At 40.5% G+C, this 25,547-nt stretch overlaps 1 protein-coding gene across 2 annotated transcripts in view; it reads right to left on the bottom strand.

The window, feature by feature from the left end:
* Nucleotides 1-3,509: 3,509 nt before the first annotated feature.
* The window catches only part of rhbdl1 (rhomboid, veinlet-like 1 (Drosophila)), a 48,189-nt gene continuing 26,151 nt past the window's right edge, over nt 3,510-25,547 (bottom strand). For both annotated transcript variants that reach the window (XM_046376742.1, XM_046376741.1), the window contains 6 exons: nt 23,442-23,666; nt 22,365-22,513; nt 22,124-22,236; nt 8,348-8,448; nt 6,524-6,584; nt 3,510-5,134 (listed from right to left, as the gene is read on the bottom strand). In XM_046376742.1, coding sequence (XP_046232698.1) covers nt 4,863-5,134; nt 6,524-6,584; nt 8,348-8,448; nt 22,124-22,236; nt 22,365-22,513; nt 23,442-23,666 — 921 coding nt within the window. In that variant the 3' untranslated portion in view covers nt 3,510-4,862. The remainder of the gene's footprint in view (nt 5,135-6,523; nt 6,585-8,347; nt 8,449-22,123; nt 22,237-22,364; nt 22,514-23,441; nt 23,667-25,547) is intronic.

The raw sequence follows: 25,547 nt of genomic DNA on the forward strand, positions 1-25,547 counted from the left end.
CTCTTGTCTGGTCTGAGAGATTGAACCTCATAAGCTTGGCACCATTTTATCGATACGAGTAAGCAGCTCAGGAAAAACTACCACAGCAGCACAGATAGGATTTTTTTTCTTAAATTCTAAACCATCTAAACTGGGAAACAACTGTGATCATAAGAAACCACCTGTGATATTTGCATGATCTCGGGTGGCTCAGGCAGAATCAAAGCTAGAAACTGGGAAGGACTTCAGTAAAATTCTCTGTCACAAACCAGAAAATACACCCTCATCTCAAACTCTTTATACTTCTTTCAGTTTTCACTAATCCACTTGAGATGCAGAATGCTCCCCATTCCTTTAAATTTTAAGCATAATGGATAGCTGGGTAAACTGCTGAACTATGACAACCTGCAAGCATTCGGATTCACCATTACATGTTTACTCTGCACTGCAGTATCGTCTCCAAGCCAGTTTAACTGGCTAATTAGCACAAATCAGACCTTGTTTTACACATTTTAACACATCAATATCCAGGATAATTTGGGAACTAAAAACAAACATCTGTATTTTTGAGGCCCTAGAACCCCTAAACCAGAGTTTCAGGTTTCAACATGTTTAGTAAAACACTACGAGTTTAAAGGTATGCACTGGTGAGAATCTAATGACTGTTGTTATGAGTACAGGTCCATCTCTGGAGCTACAGTAGCCTGCTTTACCTGCACAGTCCTGCAATGAGATCAATCACATACTCATCTATATCTAAGTAGCAATAAGCACTAAGAAAAGGCAACTTGGCCGGCTTGTTGGCAAGCAGTAGTTCAGAGCAGCTACTGGATGTATTAACAACGGCGGCTTCTTTCTCTTAGGGATCCTGTGCATGATCATGTAGAGTATAACACACAGCTAGGAGCAAAGCAGCCTTTCTGCTTGGAGCTCCGTCTTGGGCTTTTATATTATAAAAAGGCATTGGGCGTAACAGCACAATGGATTGGCATAGGGAGGTAAAAAAAAAAAAGAAAAAGCATCAAAGAATGTTCATGGCAGTAGAGAATATGGCACATGCCAACATGTTTGTTAGCTACAAATAAGAGCAAGAAAAAGAAAAGCTCACTTACGACAACATACAGCAGTCAGAGAGGAATGTCAAGTGTGCTGTCTTTTTCAAATGAGACGAGCACAGAAATCAACAGTATTTTGGGTCCTTGTATGAATGAGACTATGGATGTTATTGATAGTCATGCCATCCATCACCCGTGCCTTCCTTACACTGCTGAAAACAAATATGTCACTCCAAGACGGCAATTAAATTAACATCATGCAGCCTGTCAGATCCATTTATTAAAGGAAGATATCCTGTTTATGGCCTAGCTTTGGGCTCTGGTGTATCCAGCCATGCATCATCTTGACACCGGGGGTGTTGTGACATGAGCGCGACAGGATGTGAAAGCACGAACACTGCTGCTGCAGCCCCACTGAGGTTTTGTGAAGAGTGCCAGCGCTGTCTATTGTTTCTGCCGTCCCTCCATCCCTCACAAACCGTCACATGCCGTCAGCCGGAGGATGTGAATCAGGCCTCTGTCACTCCTCTCCTTTAAGACGAGCTGCTGTCTGAGTGCAGGAGAGGCTTTTTACCAGACAGGGAGATGACTTTTGAGAAGGTGTGTGATGGTGCTGCGGTAGGCTCAGGACCAGGAGATCTGGCTTACAGAAAAGTAATAAAGCACTCCTAAAAAAAACTTTCCCTCCACCTGGTTGTTTAATATGCTTCTCATTTTCTCCTGCTACTGTCTGCTTTTTCCAGAAGAGAATTGTATAAATGACAGATTTAATACTGGACAGTTCACTTTGTGTCAGAACAACTTAAGCAAGTATCTTTTTTTTTCCCTTCTTTTTGAGTTTTAGGGGCATCAAGAATTCACAAGTCGTTTTCAGTCCCGCATGTACGGCCAGGAGGAGTAATATTCACAGTTAATGTGTTCTACAAAAACATTGCCATTTACTAGCCCTTTTTACAACCCTTCCGGGTTCCTATGAATCTTAAGTTAAAGAGGCACATTAACCTCCTCACAGGCATCCTCTTTATCTTCATTATAGGCTAACAGAGTATGTATGCATTATTCATCAATGTATCTTTGCTATCCCAAGCAATAATACTTCCCGCTATACACAAGAGTTTCCATCAAGGATCCCTTACTACCGAGTACTGGCAACCTTTTTTTTTTCTTGATGTATCCAAAAATGGCTTATCCTGGCGATTTCATTTAGATTCCCTCATTTAACAAACTCTTCTGTTACCACTGAAAGTTTCACGTGGAAGCAAATGCTGTATTTATGACCAACTATCAAATTTGGCAAACGCATAAATTTTTGCCTGCCGTGCAGCCAGTGGACATTCAAATGAATTATTGATTGAAAGACTGAAAAATGGAACGTAGCATGAGTAAATGTAATTGCTGTCCTCGCCTCAATATTCAAAAAAAAAAAAGCTTGCACCACTCTGCAGATAATATATGACAGAGGCCCCGTCCATAATTTGCCATTTGCAAAAGCAGAACTGCAGCGAGGCGTTTGGGCACTGCAGGGGACAGTATGGAAATGTGAGCGCTTGCGAAAATGAAGCTGTGTCCGCTACAAACAAGTTGGCAAACGAGTTGTAAAAATGAATCTAGTTACATGAAAATATTTCAAACAGTCCAGAGTTTCACAGGCTTGTACTTGCACAGTTTGTCTTCTTACACCACATCTGTTGAATATTCACAAAGCGGAAAGGATGCTTGATCACACACAAAAAAAAAATAAAATGTCGCTGCAGCTACCAATCAGCAGTTTTCAAACCAACAAACACATTTCTACCTCTGCTTTTGCCCTCTCGAATTAGTTCTTCCTATGGCTTATTTTGTAAAGCACTAAAGATTTATAAAACCCAGTGAGCTCGAGTCAGTGTCAGTGGTCATCCAACAAACCGGGAGTGGGGGAGGGTTCTGCCTCATAAACTATTTTTCAGAGGATCAAAGCCATACAGGAGTTATCAGAACAACAATCATAGCATTGATTTTGCACCATTTGAAATGATTCTTTTTCCCCTTCATAGAGGGAAAAAATACAAATAAATATACTCTTGGTTATGAACATACAATATACACATCCACTATCAAATGAAAAACGGGGACAACTTAATAACACTCTTTTTTTTTCTTTATAGGTACATTCCTTTACAAAAGTATACAGTCCCTATGAGAAACTGAGGTATAGACTGGGCCTGACTGAGAGACCCCAATGCCCTCTGGGACGCAAAAGGTCAGAGGTCAGGTGATGACACATCCGCGCCCTCCCCAGTTCAGTCTGTCAGAGCGAGAACAGGCAGAGGTCAGTCAGTGTGTGTGTGTGTGTGTGTGTGTATTGTTTCTTCTCTTCGGTTTGTCCACATTGACCTATAGAATCAGGCAGTGGCTGCTCTCAAAGACAAAGAGGAGAAATCTGTGTGTGTGTGTGTGTGTGTGTGTGTGTGTGTGTGTCCTTATCTCGCCGAGCATGACATGGCATATTTTACACGGTGCGCCTAGCAAATCGGTGGTTAGCGTTTGACACATCAACAGGAGGCGTTCACTGGATTAAGTAATGACCATCCAGGAAACCTCAGCTTCAGAATCTGAACTTCCTTTGGCTTTCCCTCCTGTCACACAGTCACTCTCGTTTCCTATCGTGCCGTCTTATCCATGTTATGTGAACTGTTTCTGTATCCACAGTGTAGGTATGATGTCATGGAAACAATATAGAAAAATTGATGTCATTATCTTTTTATTTTTTTTTTGAAGTGAAAATGTCAGCGATGCCTCCGGCCTCATGGTGCTCCTCGAGGATGACAGAAGCCATATAAAATCTGTCTGCAACATTTTCCTTAATTCTCCTTGCAACTGCTCTGACAAAGGGCTTCTTATTCCATTTCCATTTGCACTTGGCAGCAACGAATTTTGACTGATGTCTTAGCAACTACTAAGCAGCTTAATTTGTAGAAAATAAATAATCTGTTTGTTGTTATTTTGTTTTCCTCAGTTAGTGTGCCGACAATTTTTCAAAAAAGCAGCAGTGACACCTGTGAGTTACAGCAGTGCTTTGCTGTGTTTTGTTCTTTGTCTTTCTGTTTTGTTTTGTTTTGGTTTGATTTCAAGAACACGCTCTTCCTGAAATTCTTCCTTAAATCTTCTCCTGCAGCTCTGATTTGTGTCACAGCCAAACATTCAGACGTCTACTCTGCTCCAGCACCTTTAAGCAAAACATTGAAACCCTCTCATATTAGGGTGCGCTGCTGATCCTGGTCTCTGTACTTTACAAAAGACAGAAAATTTCTCTTAGCATTTTTCCAGAATTGTCACCACCACAGTACACAACACTGCTGTTTTCCTCCTTTTACCAGAGGCATGTGTGATTATGTCTAACTTCTTCTTACTTGAGGCCTTCACATGTTGCAAAGATGCATTCAAAAGAAACAAGTGATGAAACAGCTTTTCAAAAAGCCTCCAAAAATAAAAAACGGCAAAATGCTCACTTCAACGTTAGCGCTGGTAATGTGGATGAGATTTCAACATATATATAAAAAGATATAATGTTCCTCAAAATGGATCTGAGGAACTTTAACCTGTACTTGTTGCTACTGTAATCCCTCTTTAATAAAAGAGACATATTTTCTTTGATTTGCAAAGTATCTGTAAAAAAAGGATTCTTGGTCAATTTTTCGTTTTGAATGATTTCATATCTCAGTTGGGTCTAACTTGAGAGGAGATGGGAAAGTTAACTATGGTCAAAGGGGAGCCTTTGTTTGGATCAGGGTGGGAGTCAGAGTGTAAGTGAAGCAGGGCCTGTGGGAGAGTAGGGATGGGGGGCCTTCATCAGGGAGGAGGCGGTATCTGCACCCCCAGCAACTCATATGCAAAGATGTTCCAGAAGATGGCGAAGAGGAGGAAGGTGATGAAGGAGAAGACGATCACCCACCAGGAGCACTGTTTCTGCAGACTCTCCTCGTAGCTGCGCAGAATCAGCAGCCCCATGCTGATGCCGACCACAGCCCCCGACAGGTGTGCCATGAAGCTGGGCTGTGGCCCCGAGGAGGGCAGCGGTGGTGAAAAGCGGAGCCAGACTGCACGTCCCACTTCCGAACTCACTGTGGAGGAGAGACAGAATCAACGTGGAGAATTCTCCGAGATACATATCAGAGAATCTATCTAGATACATATACTACATAGACAAAAGTAGTGGCACACCTGATCATTACACCAACATGGACTCTAATCACTTCTCATTCTCAATGCATAGGCAGCTTTCCAGCTATAACAGCTTCCCCTCTTTTCACGGGATTTTGGAGTGTTTCTGTGGGAATTTTTGCCCATTCATGCAGTAGAGCATTTGTGAGGTCAGACACTGATGTTGGACAAAAAGGTCTGGCTCGCAATCTCCATTCCAGTTCATCAGGAAAGTGGGATTGAAGCCAGTCAAGTTCTCCCACACCAAACTCATCCAGCCATGTCTTTATGGACTTTGCTTTGTGCACTGGGGCACAGTCATGCTGGAAGAGAAAAGGTTGGAAGCGTAGCATTGTCCAAAATGTCCAAGATTTCCTGTCACTGGAAATAAGGAGCTGATCCCAAATCCTGGAAAACAGCTCCACACCACACCTGAATTCAATAATAAAGACGTGTGCGTGGATACTTTTGTCTATAAAGTGTACATGTTGTCATTCAAAACATTTTTCATAAACCTTTTAAGAAAAGGTGTCATTTGTATGAGTCACTTTTCCACATATGCCTGCTGAAGACTGCAGTTGACTCGATACTTGCTGAGCTATACAGTGCACTGAAGTAAAGTGTTTTATCAAAGTCTACTTGTGCAGGCAAAGAAAGGTCACAGGAGGATTTAAGTACATCTTGATTCTAAAAATTGCTCCCAAATGTTATTTGCTGTTGTTTGTTGCTGCTCCTACAAAGCTGAATAAGTACTCTATAAAACCTGTGCAAATGTTAATTCAGTCTTCGCAGTATCTCACACAAACAACGTGTCACTTTTTATTTTGAAATGCTGTATTCCCTGTTTGTAAAACAATGAGGAGAAGTATCACTTCCCAGCAGAGGCTTGCTGCTCTCAGTGCAGGGGCGGCAGGCCCGGGACAGATGGAGGGAGCATATTGCTCACTAATGAAAGTCACAGTGTATCGGCCCTCGTGTTGAGAAAAAGGACAAGTAGTATGACTCAAACGCTTTGGAAAACAACAACAACACGTCCAGTCACTGAGGCTCTCACTCTGAGCAGCTAATGAACATATCTTGAGTTGCGAGTCTGTTGCTCAGCTTTAAGAGTTTTTTTAAAAGCCCGCTCAGATGATAAACACTGTGCTGAACTTTGAGGAGGTGTGCGGTAAGTCAACGAAAATAAGCAAATGCCGAAAAATGAAAGGTTGCAAATGCTCCCTATTTAATGATTTAACTATAAATTTAGCATAAATAGCAACAGTAGGAACGAATGCGTGGGGCTTGGAGAGTAAATCTGGACAACTTACTGCAAACTAGTGCCAGGATCATGCGGAGCAGCTTGTATGGACAGCGCATCCCGGCCCAGTTCTGCAACACAGAGCCAAAGTGTCTGGTCAGCACAAACAATCACGACACCAACAAGCGATTCATACACAAGTATATTAACAGTCTTGGAAGAAAGGCCTCAGTCTCTACCTTCTGTACATATTTAGACCTGAAAGAAAAACAACCCATGTCCTTATGAGAGAGGTGGCAGAGGTGAGGGTAGCACTTACACCACACACAGACATGATTATACACCTGGCTGCTCTTCACTTGCTGGTTCCAACCCAGTGGCACTCTATTAATTAGGGCTGAGATAATTTAACAGAAGGGGAGATTGGGCCAATAAATAGCAGTTCTGATTCTCTGGGGGTAAAAAGAACAATGGGGCTCTAACTTAGAATAACACATTTACTCTCCTGGATGGAAAATTGTACCAGTCACATCCCTCCTTCTGTTCCTGGCTGTGGGGGTATGAGCCAGGGCCAGTGTTTCCTGGTCTTCTCTCACAGCAGAAACAGAAATGGTCAAAGGCATGCAAAATTAAAGACAGAGCGGAAAGGATAAATAAAACCTGCCGTGACCATACATCGGAGTGGCAGTGCTTATAATGTCACAATATTTCTACAAATAAATGATTAATATCATGGATGGGGGGAGGTCTGAGGTGGGAATCGGATGTGTGTGAGGCGCAAGAAAGAGATCATGCTGCTCAGAAGACAGAAATATAAAAACGTGGAAAAGTAAGAGCTCATTTTTCTTTCAAAACAACAATTTGGACAATTTGTTTCCAAGATGTATTCTGGTAGTTTGGCTGGAGCCGTATGGTGTCCAGAAAGTCACATCCACAGCCTGTGCTCCAAACTTCACTGAATCTGAAAATGTCTGTTGAATGAAACAGATGATGATGCTTGATGACAGATGGCGGGGAATTTACTGGGTCAAGGCTGAACAAGGTTTCGAGATTTCCTTCAAAAACACAACAGTTAAAAAAAAAAAAAAACAACCCAAAACCAATCGGAGCAGAACTAAGATGTGCCTTGCAGGCTTTTCCTACAACAAACAGACATCGAGCGTAACAGACCAAACAAACTGTCTGTCAGCTGCAACGACCACAGCTACAGTTACAAAGCCTCTGCTTTTGGTCCCACAGTGCGCTTTGATTTCTATCCCTGCTGGCATCTCCACTGCCCACAGAGAACAGCGACATTAGTTAAAGTGATTCGTCAGATGTAACACTGCCTTGAGAGTTGAAGAGCGTGGAAGGCATTTCACATATAAACCTTGTGACAGAGCCAAACAAATACACACCGGGGTTAAAAAACCCCCCCAAAACTCTCAAACAGCATCAAGAGAATTCAGTGCTTGTTTTTTGCTTTCAGTGGACACAACATGTTCTTAATAATTAATCTAAGTGTGTGAAAGCGCAATTCGGTCCAGATTCATCAATACAAATGATGAGAGCAGTGGAAAAATGTTATGTTCAGTATCAGAACATTTCTCATCGACAGAGTTCAGTGAGAGCTTCCCTGAAGAGGTCAAATAATCAGAATAATTAGTGGCATTTTTCCAAAAACTGCTGGGCAATGAAAACTATTTATCACATCGAGGTGATCCTGCTGCAGCAGGGAAAACCTCCAGCTAACATCTATTGCACAAATATTTATCTAAACATGTAAAACAGTGAAAATCAAGACGTTTGGGGTCTCGGTGGACAGGTGTGACATATTTCCTCCACTGAAAACCGCTTTCTGACGTAACACAATGGAGATGATGATTATGATGCTGATGCTGATGATGACAGTTACCATGACGACATTGGCCAGATGCGCTGAGCACAGAGCATAGACCCCACCGGAGCCCCCCACCACTGGAGCGCGCATGTCGGTGATGGACACAGTCAGCGAGCCTGGAGGGAGAGAGAGAGAGAGAGAGAGAGAGAGAGAGAGAGAGAGAGAGAGAGAGGTAAGATAGGAAGAGAGAGAGAGAGAGAGAGCAAAGGACAGTGTTAGAGCGGAGGGCAAAAACAAAGCGAGGGGCAGATTACTCATCACGCAGCAGCACAAGTCACCTTCCTCAGAGCGTTTTTTAAATATTTCTCAGGAAAATCATCCTCTGTTCACAGGGACTGTGCAGCATCAGCTGACCTTCATGTGCCCTTTCATTTTACATCTCAAATACATCTCACACAGTCTTTCCGCCACTTTGGGGGACATTACATAGACTTCCATTAATTTCCTGGAGGCTTAACCACCACATAACCGTAACAATAATCATTACTTGCCTAATCCTAACCTTTACCTTAACCTAACCTTAAAGCAAGTCTTCACCCTAATTTTTAATGATTTATGTTGTCTCCATAACTACAGGAGTATGTATCCACACACACACACACACACACATACACAGTATTGCTTAGGCTCTTTTTATGTAAGCAGTCTGCTAAAGTTGCAGGTGACTAACGACACGAAAATGGTGAAGACCTGGAGAAGAAATGTTTCCTAAATGGATTTTTCCTTCAATTAAAAAGGTCCAAATCTCTGATCAAAGTAAAGCCAGGAGACCACAGGCTAACCTTGCTGAAGATTTCCAATTTCCAATCTGTGTGCTCTCTAAAAGCTGTAATATTCATGAGCAAAACATAATCTGCAAAATGAACAGACCCCAAATGTGCTGGTTAAAATGATATAATTTATAATATGAAAAATACAGGTGGTGATGGGAGTGACAAAGACATGAACATTATGACACTGTAAAGTTATTAGACACTTAAATCTGCGAATACTTTCAGTGCTGTTATATATGAACAATAACTTTAATCTAGGAGGGAAAAACGTCTGAACATCAATAAGAAATACCTCGGTTTCAACCGTGTTCTGCCCCTCAATTTCAAAGTAAATCTGCAGATGACTCACAGGGGTTTTATGATTATTAAGAGATGTAACCAGTTTGAGAATGCTGTGTCTTGAAAAATTAAGTTTATATCATACAGAATTTGTTGCATTGTACTGATTGAACTGATGTTCAGTTCAGTTTCTAAAGAATATTCTAAAAAGATGTTATGATGATATTGTACATTTTCTATTTTATAAATAGCATTTAAAAAGCAGGGACGATACTGTTTTACAGTATATAGTTTTATGTTAAATATTGTTTTATATAAGGTGACCTATGGGTCACATGAGTGCCAGCTGAAATCATTTGTTGATTGAAGCACGGTATGCAAGACACGAGTTGTGCGTCATGTTTTACTTTGAACGGACTTGGATCCATTGTTGTGCAGGGAATGTATCAGTGTGACGGCCTGTTATTAATGAGAAAAACAAAAATACACCAAACAAATGGACTGCGCAATATGTACCCAGTCAGCAGCTGCTCTTAACTGTGTCAAAGTATTTAAGTTGTGCAGTCCAGTGCACCTGCCGCTGCGTTAAAGGTTGCAGTGCAGTGAGTGACACCATCAAGTAGGCCAGAATTCCAAGCAGGGGAGAAATCACAGTGGCAGTAGCTGGTGAGAGGACAGCGTCAGACACTGTTAATTATGCAAATGAGCTGATAAGGGATGCGGAGAGGGCTGATAAAACAAAACAGCCTCTTTTTAATCACAGTTGGGGTTTGCTGGAGTTGTGATCTCAGATCTATAATGCATGTTGTAACATTCGTATTCTCTGTGTGTGTGTGTGTGTGTGTCGTGGGACCGCACAGAGTAAACATCGTCTCAAAGAACGCCTTGTCAGCCCGTGGTGGCAGTGACGATCATGGAAAGACAGATGGTAATCAGAATGCGTTCCTGACTCATTCATCTCTCCTCGCTCTGACACCTATGGGCTATTTTACGTGGATTTACGGGGCATATGAAGGTTGACGCTTCAGCTAAAGATTTGAGGAGATTCACGATGTCCCATTTTTAGTGGTTCCACAAAATTGCAATTACACAGTGCACAGCATACAGTATGCGGTCTCTGATCTCTTCAAAGTAAAGGAAAAATTGGAGCCATTTCGGCAGCATCAACATCTGAGTTTCTCTTTTAGAGTTTTCTGGAGCCTCATAAAATTTTTGCAGCTCATTTAAGACTTCAGTGCTGTGGAGCTGGGAGATATGTTAATTAAATATTGATGGACATGAAAGATATCATCAGAAGTTTTTACTCGTATTAAGATTATGGTAGAATTTTAGTCTCTTAACTGCTCGATTCAGTACAATGAAGTGATACAAGAATTCATCTGCATTCAAGACCAACATTCACTCTCCTTTTTAGCTCTGTTTGTCTCTCCACCAAGTCCTGAGGGAGATATCTGGCTCCTTTTTTTAGTCTGTTTGTCTGGCTACCTTTTGTGTGGTGAGTTTTTAGAGCTTGTTCATTGGAAACAGCTGATGGCGAGCCATTACAGCAGTGGGAGTAAATCAAAACAGTAATGTTGTGAGCTGTAAAACCCAAACAACAAGTTAAAGCTCCTTATAGCTTAGGGAACGGCAGGGGGATATCCTCTGTGAGTTCAACATTACCAGCATCACCCTTCACTTTTTACACAATACCTTCATCTATTGTTAACTTAAAAAAAAAAGAAGGTGATTAGAGTAGCTTTATGGGTAGTGAAGTGGGTTGTTTTCTAACTCGACAGTTAACACCAACGCAGACCACCTCTTTGCAGGAGTCACATGTCAGGGAGGTGACACCACCATCTGCGGGTGAAGAAGAGAAGACAACCCCAGACCTCCGGCTCAGAGGAAGAGACGGGCTCCATGGGGAGGATACAAACTGCTCGCTCTGCTTTGGTGAGAGGCTCCCACATACAGTATGAATATTAAAGAGGCCTGTCATGTGGGCTCTCCTGCTTAGGGGGGATTTAAGATTTAGGATTCTAACACTCAGCAGGAGCTCAGACGCGAGGTATACGATTATTCCGGCGCCAAGTTGACACATTCCATCTGACGGACAGATTATTTATTGTTGCCATCATGAGGTCATCATCAGCATCATCAAATCTTTTTGTGCATAGAGTAAAAGTCAACTACACACTCAGGGCTGCACTCCATCTACTGCAGTATAATACCCATTGAGGCTCGGATAACTGAGCCTCGGTCAAACCATACTTGCTACACAATTACTGTTACTCAAGGCTGCCTTTAAGCTATGGGTCAACTTTGTATTTTCCAGTCTCTCCAGGATACAGGAAGGGATAGTAAACTGATCCAAGGCAAGGGTTTGACAGTGCCTGAGGCTGCAGATCTCTGTAACCACTCCAGTGGAGGCTGTTGCAGTAAAAAAAACATCCCCTAATCCCTGGAAAATATGCCTCTGCACCAACATTTACAAACCTGATGCTTTCACTGTCTGCTTCCTAGAGTTTGTGTCAGTGGTTAGCAACCGACTGATTACTGACTGACTGACTACATATGTGACTGATGTAGGTTTTCCACAATCAAACATAAAGGATTAATAGATGTTTAAAAATTGTTTAGATACATAGGATAGGATTTAAAGGTGAATATATGATGATGATATTGGCCCATGGCTTTCATCCAAAATTAAACATTTATGTAGAAATTTATATTTTGGAGGGGCCGCCCAGCAAGCATAACACGCTATAAGGCAAACATATTAGCAATTTAATATTTACATGTCTAGCTGACACAGAAAAACATAAGCATTCATTTGGGGATGTGCTTCAGGCGAATGTAAATCCAATATTCACTTTCTTTTTAGCTCTGTTTGGTTTTCATCAACTCGCAAGGGAATTTTTTTGGCTCTTCAACTGCTAAATGCCAGTAAATTTCAACGTTTTCTGCCCATCATTTGGTGCAGGACGGGTAGCGTACGGTGATTTTTTTTGTTGTTGTCTTTAAACAACACTGGCTATGTCGCGGACTGGAAAATGAAACCAATGTTACGGCGAGCAAGTCTTTTCACATGACAATCATCTGAGCATTGTTAATATGAAAATATTGATTGGAACAGCTTTAAAGCACAGATGCCACAGTGAAAACACACTGAGTTCTCAGAAGCTTTAGTCAGGGTTTGGAGAGAAGATGTAATCAGGAAAGTAAAACCTTTAATCTAAGTCTTAATTTGCAAAGATGGTGTTTTCTGGGAACCTAATGGAAGCCTGAGCAAATTAATATGCACAAAGTTGCACTTCTGGCTGGTCAGCCAATAAATTACTCAGGAGAGGACAATTAAAGGACAATGTGTGTTTATTTATTCAGGTGATTTAGTCAGTATTGGGTACAAACAAATCTGGCAACTCAGCACTGTGCATTCATTCCATCTATTAGTAGTATAAGCTGTGAGAGAAGATCCAGATCACATAAATTTATTCGGTCATGTTAACAAAATTTTAAGGATTTCCACACTGAAACTGTCAATTTTCAAAAAAAAAAACAAAAAACATTTCCACTGAAAACACAAAGAAGAGTATCAGTGAGGGCAAGCTTGTTGACTTTGACGTTCGGGTTGCTGTATTTGTGCATGCCCCAGACAGATCTATCCTGTCTGCAATAAATCTTGTGGTCCTGCACAGAGATGTGCTGTAGTCAGCAATCCTGTATAGTCACAGGGCTGCTCCGTTGGCTAATAAACTGGGGAATTGCCTGATCAGATTTATTTACTAAGCACAAATAAGAAGAGAGTAAGACTGATGGAAAGTGAGAGCAAGAGACAGCAGGTACAGAAGACACACCAAGGAAATTACAAGTTTCTTTCTTCTGTGTACGTTTGTGTTATGTGTTTAACATCGTGCTGCCAAGTTACAGGAGAACATTATGGCTCTAGTGGGTTTTGTAGTTGAAGCAACACAGAGGCACAGTTACAGGATGAAGTGACATGGTGAGTCTGTATACCGTTAGACCTGAATGAAACAAACAGGAAGGAACGTGCTGGAGTTCAAAACTGCTGCCACCATGTTTGACAATAAAATCATGTTTTGTGTGTCATATCTACGTAACGTGCACATAACATCATAATTATGTTTCTCCATGAAGGGCTACAAATACCGAAATAGGTGACTTACTTTAGTCTTTGTGAGCAGAAAGAGGTGACAAAAGTAAAAATAAGTAAATTTCAGGGTGACTCACCTGGAAGAAGACCCTCTGTCACATAGACCTTTGTCTACTTTACAGTCCATTTGAAATGCTCATAGCTTCGAATGTCATTTAATAGAGTGGTGTCCATTTCAAAGCCTCATTTCAACTATAATACTGCTGTCAGACCGGGGAAGCTCTGTTAAAGATATTTTCCACCTGGGAGGGAGATGGACTCCTCCGTGTCACCCAGACAGAAAGAGGTAAGGGAAATATCACTTCTGTCACTGATGCTTTCCTTAAAGTGGAGCAGCACGACTCACAATCAGTCCTCATCCAATCTAACATCTTCATCCATCTCCTTGTGTCCTGGTGAACAGGGACAGGAAGGAAGAAAGCCCTCAGATGATATAAAGGAAAAGACAAAGTCTGAGAAGCTGCGCTGCGGAGGAGCATCCAAACTGTCCGAATCTTGAAAGCAATTAAACACCACTCATCTGTGCTCCTGCATTGCAGTCAAAGCACATCATTAGACAAACAATTTGACTTAGGGGAGCACACTTCGAGAGTCAGAACACAACATAAATCAAAACCTCTCTTGTGTAAATACCCTCCACAAAAGAACCAAAAAGAACCCACACTACTGACATCAAACTCTGGCTTGGAGAAACTGATACAATTCATCAATTTCGCTGTGTGCCAACATGGCCGCTGTACACACTTTGCCCTTGGGTTCCTTAAAGATTGATTCTGTTTATTCTAACAGTGTTCGACCCTGTTCAAATTTTCCCCATGAGGAAAAATATGATAATATTTATACTTTCCAAAAGTCCAGGGGTCGTCAGGAAAAATCTATAGTCTCCACAAGTCACATCCTCAGAGCTGCTCAGCAGAGCACTAACCATTAGTGGAAAAGTATAATCATATCTGAGCTGGGACAGCGTGTGGGCTCATGAGCATGTCTATAAGTGAAGAGGAAAAGACACAAAATTTAAAGATTTGTGAGTGCATCCAAAATGCCTACTGGTCCTGAAGTTTTGTATGCCACAAGAAGAGCTGAAGTACAGAAAAAATTCTTTGCACGACCAAAGCAGTTATCACTCACGACTGCTTCTCAGCTAACAAGCACAATAGCTGACCTTGGATGGCAATCACTGAAATTCTTTGATGAAAGAGCATGAAATCTCTTCCTGTGCTCAAGGTTATAAAGTCACAACGATGGGTACAGCAAGGGTGATGTGCTTCTTCGGAGGAGGACTTTGAAACCAACCACAGACGTAAATGGAATATAAACTGAGCAGCGAAATAGGCTCCTCTCTAACTCACAGAGTGTCCGACAAATATTGCCGTCCCGGATTGGCTTCACGCAGCAGATGCAAATAGACACCCATAAACACGATGAGTTTGGTCTGCACAAACGGGCTGCCTTCAATTAGGCTGCATTACAGTAAAAATATTCATCATCCTTGGTGTCGTTATCAGCAAGGCTGCAGGGGGTGGTTGTAGAGGAAGTGAGCTTGGTGTCACCTGGGAAGAGTTGACCGTGGGGTGAGATGGGGGGGGGTTGGGAATTACCATAATCATGCTGGCAGCCTCTGCAACGCACCAAGGTCACCCTGCCTTCTCAGCCCGGCTCAGCACAAGGGGGAGCACATCCGAACCACACTCTTCAGTGTTATGCGCAACACCATACGTAGAGGTCCGCAGCTGAACTTGGCTAAAAGAACTGAATGTTGCACAGTCACAGATACACACTCCACCAATGGACCTTCAAAGAAAGAGCGTGCAATAAATAATTAGTATTCAGCTGGCAGCAACAATACGAAGACGACTCCAGAGCTTTCACAGTCCTAAAATGCCTCCTGTTCTCCACAGTCCTCCCCAAATTCACCTCAAGCCAATCCAATCAGTGCATTGTTAAATATCTCTACGCCAGTGCCTGATGTGAGTCAGATCCAAAGCAGGAGAGTCAGAGGCCGAGTCATACCCCTCTGGCACTGAGAGCTATTTTTCCAAGTTTCTATTCTGTGAAGCTTCATCTCTCCCTTTCTTCTAGCTTGGTTGTTGACACAGTCCAAAGGTGCAACAGCACTGGTTTACCTGAATCAACCTTTCATTTCCCACATCCATTTGGTCACAGTGAGCCTTTCTTGAACACCACTGTGAACCGTTTTTGCTTTATGAGTTCCTCATTAAGCTGTATTGGACTATACTATAAAATACCAGGAAGTTTCATGAGATACAACAACAATACTCCTTAACTCACTGTCTGCTTGCAAGTATTTTATGAGCTTCATGGAGCTTTCACCCACATTTTAGTTTAATAAAATGTAGTTTAGTAAAATTAAAATTAGTTTAGTTTAAGAGAAACTTTTCCACCAAGAAAGTGTGAAATTAGTCAGTTAAAAGCTCTGAAAAAAATATAGTAAGTGGACCTTACAACTGTTTCTGCAAGGTCAAATGAAATCACATGTATTTTCAATCAAGTATATAACTATTTAAGAAAACTTTTAAAATTTATTCTGTAATATTACTTTAACAGAGAACAATGAACGAACGAGTAACAGTGAATAAGATCTATAAAGTTATTCTGTAGCCAGTGTGGAAAGCTAACATCACAGTAGGCAAGTTCTATTCATATTTCCCATTACTCAATTGAATTTATTGATTTTAATCTATAGGTTCAATCCAAAAGCTTTATTTCTAGGCTTCTGGGGTTTTCCATGAAAGTGAACTGGCAACTTGTGAGCTTTGACCAAATATCAAACATCAGCAAAATGGATGACGGACAAAGTCGCTCTTGGCCACACACCAAAGCCCTCTATTCACTGGCAGCATATACACTACAATCATATGTATCTTGTCTAAATATGTGCAGTAACAGGGATGTGGAAAATGGAAGCTTAACACAGACAAGACCTCCGGTCATTTACACAATGAATGGGCTTTTATTAGTGCTAGACAATGCAGAAACAATCATAAGGCTAAATTAGGACCAACAGTGCAGCGAGCCCGAAGCTGACACTGCTGCCATCCTGCCTCATATCAGAATAACGTTAGTCAAATGCTGAAGGATTGAACATCACAAGTTACTTAGCGTGGCAGTTTCAAGTCAGGAGAACATCAACCGGCTCCCACAATGAGGTTATACTGACATGCGGTCATTTATTTATTTTCCATTACAATTTCTTAACAGGCCACAAACAACAGCAGGTCACATGTCTCGTCCTTCTCCTGACTGACGACACCAATAAGCATTATGGGCAAAGTGTTTTCCAGCATTGGTTGGCCTGTTTACAGTTACAGTTAATAGCAACAATTTTGTTAACAGGCTCATGAACACAAGGAGGAGAAAATCTGCCTGCATAATTCAAACTATAGGCTCTTCTATAGGTCAGTGAGCTAATCCACCTGAAACCTCTCAGGGTTTCCAGTTCAGTGACTCAGATGCATATATCTGAATATTGTTAAACCTTTATTCATCCGAGGCCAGTAGTGGGAAGAAAATATTCTAGAAAAATACAAAATATTCTCTGCTTCCACCTTCTCAAATGAGAAGCTTTGCAGTTTGTCATTACCATATCGCAGATGTGAAAAGATGTGAAAACATCTCCTTGGGCTATTAGAAGGTCTTATGGGTATTTTTCCACTGTTTTTGGACATTACATAAACAAAAATATTTAATTTTAAAAAATCTGCGTCATATCATTTCAATTTAAATGATCAAAGTATTCATTATGCATACTGGCCCATGGATTTTATATATACATAAAATATTGGGTCAATATCTTTGATATATTAACACCAGTATGTAAGCAGTACTTTAATGTTGTAGTTGCTTGAGGTGAAGACAATTGAAGTACTTTATATACTGCTGGTTTATTATGTCTTTAAGAAATCATCATGTTTTACACACTGATCATATGTTTTGTATGTAAACACTAAATCTGAAAATCAACCAGTTTATGATTCCCTCGGGATCAATAAAGTATCTATCTATCTATCTATCTATTCACTGTATTTAGTCACTGGTTGATTTTCAGATTTAGTGTTTACATACAAAACATATGATCAGTGTGGATAGATAAATACTTTATTGATCCCGAGGGAAATTCAAGCAATTGAAAAAAATTGAAATTGAAGCAAGAAGTACAAAATTTCCTTCTGAAATTTAGTGGAGTAGAAATATTAAGCAGCATTAATGTGGGAATACTGGAGAAAAGTATCTACTATCAACCGCATTTAAGCTCAGTAAAAATACTCGTAGTAGATGCTGAAACAGTTTCTGAACAAAAATTAGGCACATGGCCGGGGGTGAGATGAGATGTCTATCCACATGAATTTATATTATTTTGTGGCACTTTTATTATCACTTTTATCTTGTACTTGTCTGTATTGTAAATTTGCATACAGATTTTATTGCATTTTTATTGTATTTTTTATTGCACTATGCACGTATTTGTTTTTCTAAAAGCCCATCTGGGGACAAGCACTGCAAATTAAATGCTATGATTTGTGGCATTATTCGGCTCAGTGAATATTCTACGTGTATGTCTACATCCCCATTAAAATAATCAAAAATAAATAAATAAACCAAAACAAAATCCAATTAAAATATATTTTAAAGATTATTTTTCTGCAATGACAAACAGTGCAGAGAGTCTGATGACAGGCAACAACAGTGAAGGACACATGACACACACTCTCACACTTATACTTTCTCTGAATAAGGTCTTAAACACTTTCTTTCATGCTTGATGACAACTGTTTTCTTTACAACCAAAAGGTGAAGGTGGCAGAATCTTTAGGATTTGCTGATATTTTCAGAAAGAGAAAATCAGATGTGTCACAGTGAAAGCTTTGCCGCAGGTCAATGTTTTGTCACACTGAAGTTTGGAGAATCAACTCTGACAGGCAGCAAACAGCAGGAAAAAAAAAAAAAAGTATGTCGACACTGAAACGTCATCAACACACTGAGCTGAGTGGGACATGGTGAGACAGCAGACTCTGGCTTGCTGTCATGAGAGGCTGCTGGAAGATTACATTTGATTTGTCTCAAGTGTAAGGTGTTAGGGGAGGCAGACACCCCGAGGCTCACTCAGAGCTACGAGGTAAAACATGGTGTTTTGGCACCTGTTGATGTCCTGGAACACACAAAAGAGTCGCTGGCCTGAGGGAAGGAGACCCACAGGACAAAGATGGAGAAAAAGAACGTAGAAACAACAACAACAACAACAAAAAGGAATCCCTGTTTCTTTTCTTTTACGTGGAGCTGGGCTCAGATGTATGAACATGACTCAACATTTTATATTCACCTCATCAACATAGTGTGAAAGTTTGTTCATGTTTGGAAACATAAAATTCAAATGGAGCTCTTCAGCTCCCGTTAGTGCAGCAGAGCCATGAAGGATTACTGAGTGGATGCAAAATGAACAAGGACAAGGACCAGTATCTGACAGCACAGTCAGGAAATAATTACAGAATTGTTCCTTTAGTCAGCACACATCCAAGGACAGAATGTGCAATGTCATACATTATTTTCATTGAGTGCACTAGGACCAGTGCAACAGAGTCTAAATTAGGCCAAGATTTACAGATGTGTAACACCATATGGCCTACACAGATTAAACCTGGTACTTTGTGAAACTTACTTTTTTATTTTTCCTCTCTTAAATTGAAGCAGACATTATTTTCAAGCTAATGACTACAGAGATGTGAGTTCATGCATTCACTTTTACAGTATTTGAGGCATTTTCAGAAAGAAAGAAAAAAAAAATCTTTCTTTTGGCTTTGAAAGCAAGCCTTCCGGTGACAAACACTTGCAGCGTGTTAAAGCGCACACATAAAGACACAATACCTGCAGCACGTCGCTCCATAAACGCACACACTGAGTGCATAACCTGAAAGCTCCGCTGCCACAAAAATAACAAGCAACATGCGTGCGAGAGCTGATAGCGACAGCCAACATGATTGAACTCATGAGCTAGAATAAGACTGCATGAATATAAACATGAGACAGCCGTGGGCAACAAAATAGGGAAAGGGGACAAGAAAAAAAAAAAAATCAAGCATTTCACTGAGTAACCTGAAGTGCTGGACAATTTCTAACATCCACAAGCAATCGTGAGCTTACAAAGACTGAGTGAAGACTGGCAAAATGCAAAGTGTGAGGCAGTGAAACAACTTGCAGAATGAAAGACACTGAATAGATCAGTGAAAGGAAGAATGCGTGGAAACACAGAAACAAATAGCTGGATCTTATATTTCACATATCTATTTACTTATCTGTCCGTAAGATTCACATTTTCCCGAATTCAGTGTGCAATGTTAATTAAAAAAAAACCCCACTGTAGATCAAACCAGACATAAAATCTCAGCTACAGTATATTCACATTGTAGCATCAGTTTAAACATCCACAGATAATCAATAAAACAACATAAGAGTCTACAGCCATGCTGTATTAGGCACAGCGGTGCGTTAAGCTGAATGAGCATGCCAACATCCTCACATTGACAATGCTAATGCTATTTAGCAGGTTAATATTTAACATGCTCAGCATCTTAGTTTACAATGTTAGCATTCCAGCATTTGTTAACTGTCACTGAACATATCCTTGCTTTTAACTCAGGAGATTATTAAGTTCACCTTGAGCTCAGCATGAATGTGTGCTACCAACTGTGAAAAAATGTAAACATCAGGGTGGTTGTTCTTTTATTTCATTCATTTTAACACACACAGCTTCTAATAATAAGACTCATATTGGTCAGTGGTGTCCTGAAGGAGTCCTAAAAGTAAAAATTAATAATTAAAAAAAATAATATAATTATAAAAAAAATATTGATTACATTACATCTAAAATTTTGACCAGTGTATCTCAGAGTCTGAGTGTCTGACCTCCTGCTGTGCTCAAAGCCAGGGAGGAGGCCTTCGACTGGCCTCTCACCTGCAGGCAGCAGTGCCGTCTCTACTCCTGACTGAGCGAACTCGCCTTTCTTCATTAATCCAAACCAGAGCCTCCAAAACACCACAACACACAGAATGACACACACAAATAGTCCTGGTGCACATCCCAATCTGTCTACTATTGGACTGTTTTCACAATCAGACAGTGAAATTATATACCAAAAACTGTTCGTCATCTTGTGAACATGAGACAGCTCAGCTCTTCCTCGCTTGGTCAGGAGGAATTCAGCTGATTCCTTCCTCTCTGCCTCATTTCTCAGACTGAAGAGCGAAAACTCAAAATCTACCAGAAGTTGACAATCATGTTGCTGATTTGGTGTAAACTGTTTATATTGTGTTAAATGCAGTGAAATTCAACTTTAATTCCAGACAGTTACATGCAACTTCAACTTGTACTACACCAGTTCAATTTCCATCACTGCGAAGAATGCGGTTCATCTCCAGGCTCTGGGGGCACAGATATCACCATCTCCTCGCTGCTTTCTTCCTCCTTTCTGTCTCCAAACAGCATCTCAAACTGCACTCAGGCTAATTCCCCAGAGAGAAACCCTGCATTACTCTCCCGCTTTTCCTCCTCTAAGTCCCATGCATGATTTCTTGCTCTCTCTCTCTGTCAGATTACTAAAATAAATCAAAGCCACAATCATTCATGTGTGTTAAGAGCGAGTACGCATGTGCATGTAGGGGTGAGGGTCTGACTTTTACAGAGCACGAGGAGTTTTGAGCTGCTTTAACTCCATTTAAGTTACTCTTGTAAGTGCAGAGAGAGGGCAGAATAAGAAAAATAAAGGATTTGGATTTTTAGTCACATAGAAAAGAAGGCCTAAAAAGCACGTTACTGAAAGTGAGAGCCTATAACTCAATATGAATTAGACTGCTGCTCTCGACAGTAATCAAATAATGGTTAGCAAGAGATTTACAAGATCCAAGACAGGAATTCTTCCCAGTGAAGATGAAAGGGAGAAGAGGTTTATGCAGTCGTGTTGATAGGACTTCTGAAAATACACGTTAACAGTAAAAAAAAAACTGCAGTGATGATCCAGCAATCAGTGTGGATTTTAAATTTCCAATCTGCACACTGGCTCAGAGGAGGATGAAAGTTAATGAGGTTTCTCGTCAACAAAGACTCGAGTGCTGCAGCCAGACCTCGGGGTACAGTGAGTCACACTGCTGTATTCTGTTTGGTGAGGTTTTTTCTTTTTTTTTTTTCTTTTAAAGGTCTGGGCCACCGGGTCAGATTTATCAAAATAATCAAGCTGGCCTGCTCATGGATGTCACCTTCAGGACTAGATGCTAACTAATTCAGTCTCACTGGAAGTGTGGAGCTGTGAGCTGTCAGACTAAATATTTAACTTGAAATAAAACTTAAATAAAGTGCAAAGCTTAAGGATGCTTATTGGAAATGTATTTCCTTTGTTCAGCTTAAAAACAGAGCTGTTATGTTACCAGTCTAAGCCGCAGCATTATTATTTCTCATTCCTTTCATTTTGATGCTTGCAAATGTAATATAAAAAAAAAATATATGTGGTTAATCTAAGTAATAAAAACTTTAGGCACCACTGGTTACACACTAATACTACTATATTAAAAGACACTCACCGGCAAGCACTCCTGCCATGTAAAGCAGACTTATTCGTAAGATGCCGTGGACCATCTCCAAAGGAACACCAATCATCAGCTGCAGTAAAGCATTGAACCCCAGCTGCTCTAAACTAGGAAGAGAGCACAGAAACAGAACAAGATTCGAATGACAGCATTTGTACAACACCTGCAACAACCAACCAAATCACAGCTGAACCAGTCCTGTTGAAATCAACATGTGATAAGTGGAGGTTCGTACCCAACATGCATAAACATGTAGCTGAAGAAGCGCCACACTTGTGCACGATGGCCGGGATGGTAGACCAGGGGGCTTTTCATGAAGTCAGGCTGATAGGTCTGCAGTACCCACTTGTTTAGCATGATGCCATAGCACATGAACACGATAATCTGCAACAAACACAGTAATGACACCAAACTATCAGGATCCTGACTTACCCATTACACACTCTGTCTGCAGACTGACTAGTACACTAGTAGGTCTACACATATAATTGCGAAATTGTGCCGCAATAGTTTTATGAAGGATGCATGGCGTTCTCTTGTCTTTCTGTATTCCTCAGTTGATGCTTATTAGACTTGTGGAGACAATTACTGCTGGGAGGAAGAAAAAAAAAAGAAGACGACACATCTGGTTCAAATCCATTAATTTCTTTTCATAAAATAATGACTCATTGTCTCCGTGAATTAAAATGAATGTGAACTGTTATTATTACATCCTCATTGTCATTACAGACCATTCAGCGCCACTTGGAGGCTTTAGGAGAGCACTTGGCTTTCTTTCCTATGTATTATGATGATTTCAGTGGGAAAGGTTGAAGTTTTGTTAAGAAGCTGTAGGTTATTTTTGCAGCTTAATCTCCAACCATTCAACAGTGGTCTGTGGGGCAATCTGTGTTATTAGTTCTCTTTTTTCCCCCAATGAACATAATAGGTCATTTATTGCCACTGTTGAGACTAGGGGGCTCGCGACCTGATTTCCAAGCTCCAAAATCAGTATATGGAAGCTGACCGAGGGTTTCAGCTCGGAGGGATGGCATTAAATGCACCCACTAAGCCCCTGACTCCCAAATGGGTTACCAGCTCATATCGAGCTCACAGTACAAGCGTGTGATCAAAGGCAGAAAATCTCTTCAGCAGGTCTGAAACGAACAGCTGAGCCAACAGAACAGTGTTAAGTCAGTGCTGTGGGTTAGTAGTACATACTCAACTAAAATAAGGCAGGCAAAAGATTTTTTTCCAAATATCTGAATCAGTACAATAGCCTGTATTCAGTCCAGTATTGGACAAGTCCATGACATGACCTCCTAAATCTCACCTGTACGATGGTGACGATGGCGATGAAGACAGGTGGGGGACACAGGCGGTTCTGGTGGAAGTACCAGCGTCGGTCTGTCTCGCAGGGCAGGATCTCATAGGCCACATAGCGAACAAAACGTTTGTACAAACCCAGCCCTGTCTCATCCAGCAGGATCTCCCTCTGCAGCGTGCGGCGGCCATTGGCAATGGCTCGTCGGAAGCTGCTGGAGCGCTTACTGCTCATCTGAGGAAAAGGTGGAAAAGATATTTTAAAAAAAGTATTACTTACAGTGGTCAACACAAGATCTTTTGAGTTTGTTAGGTCTGTTAGCACGTTTTTTGGGCGAGCTAGGTTTTGTGGACCCTCTTTTAATGGCCCTATAACTTTATTAGTTCAATTGCTTTCAGTTTGTCTTCATTTGTTTCTTTGAAAAATAAACATTTGAACTTTAAACTGTGTTTTAATGTGCCTGGTCAGCATGGTGCACAATTGGGAAAACAATGAGATGACAAAGAAACTTGGAATCTCAAAATGATTTTCATTTTCTTTGTGGATTTGCCATGATTATACAAGAGACCTTTTCAGTTTATTTTAAGGAACAGTTTAACATTTTTGGAAATACACATATTTGCGTTCTTACTGAGAATTAGATGGGAGGATTGATACCACTGTTATGTTCGCATGTTAAATATGAAACAATCACCAGCAACCAGTCGGCTTAGCTTAGCATTCAGTATAGACACAGGGGGAAACCACTCACCCGGTCTGTTCAAAGCTAATAAATGTTTAAATGAGCTGGGAAGGGAATTTTGTTACATGTGGACAGAGCCAAGCTAGCTGTTTCCAGTCTTAAAGCTAAGCTACATTAGCTTAACCAACCTCAAGCTCAAACAGATATGAGAGTGGCATTAAAATCCTCATCTATCTTTCCAAAAGAGGGCAAATAAGCATATTTCCCAAGCATATTTGCTGTTTGTTTTATGCAACTTGATGACTTAATGTCTTTTTTCCAATAAAGTCGTCCCAAGTTGTTATATAAGCATTGCTGTCTGCAGCAACAGGACACCTTATGATATAATAAGCAGATGTCATCATCTCCTGCTGCTTAATTTTTCGTTTTAGCAATTAAATCAATAACTTTGTTCACGCGAAGTGGATCAAACATCAGTAAAGGAGAATAGCTTCTTTTCATATAATCCGAGGGAGGCTCATCAGTGTGACTAATGATCCTAGATGGGGAGCCCACATTCAGAAAGTACTGATTTTTCACCAGGAGTAGCATGACAGTTTATGTAAGTTTTACTTTTATCATCAAATAATAAGGTTAAAGGGTGCTGACACTCTTCTTCTCAGACATTTTTTTTTCTGACTGAGTTCAGAGGCTTAGTTAACAATGAAATTTATCTTTGGCACATTGCTGTTGCATTCAATGTGTACATTTTTCAATGTACTTTTAACTTTGTTTTGATTCATTTCATTTATGTGTGTTTTCAAGGTTTTCATGTCTTTTATTGTCTGTGTTGACTAATGGAAACCTCTTATTCAGCACCAAATGAAGAAAGAAATGATTGAGAAGTGTTTTTCAAGCAAAATGATTAATCAGCATCTTAAAACAACTCCAATCTTCCTGTTCAATGGTCTTTTCAGTTTAATCTGTGTGACACACGGATAAAGTATAGAAGATAAGATGCAAAGCATTATGCAGATGTTTGGTACAAGTACTGTTTATATGATAGTTGATGATTTTACTTTAACTTATACAGAACCAAAAACCATATTTAATGCTACATAAACCCGTAGTGAGTGTTTTTATTTAACTGGTTTTCAAAACAAACGTTCAATATTTGATATCAAATTGGAATCAACTGGTGATCACTTTTTTGCCACAAGAGAGATGACAGAACTACAGCTGAATATTCATGTATAAGTGGTTTTTGATTTAGACAGGATGTCAGCGTGACTGCTGGCAGGGTTGATTGTTGCGCAGACATCATAACAAATAAGCTGCTGAAGTGATTTTGCCCTTGAAAAGGAAATCTTTATTAAGAGGAGCTATTTCATAAAAAAGGAAAAGTGTGTGTGTGTGTGTGTGTGTGTGTGCATTCATGTTATCAGAGACTCCAG

This window comes from Scatophagus argus, chromosome 21, assembly GCF_020382885.2.
Source record: "Scatophagus argus isolate fScaArg1 chromosome 21, fScaArg1.pri, whole genome shotgun sequence".
NCBI lineage: Eukaryota > Metazoa > Chordata > Actinopteri > Scatophagidae > Scatophagus > Scatophagus argus.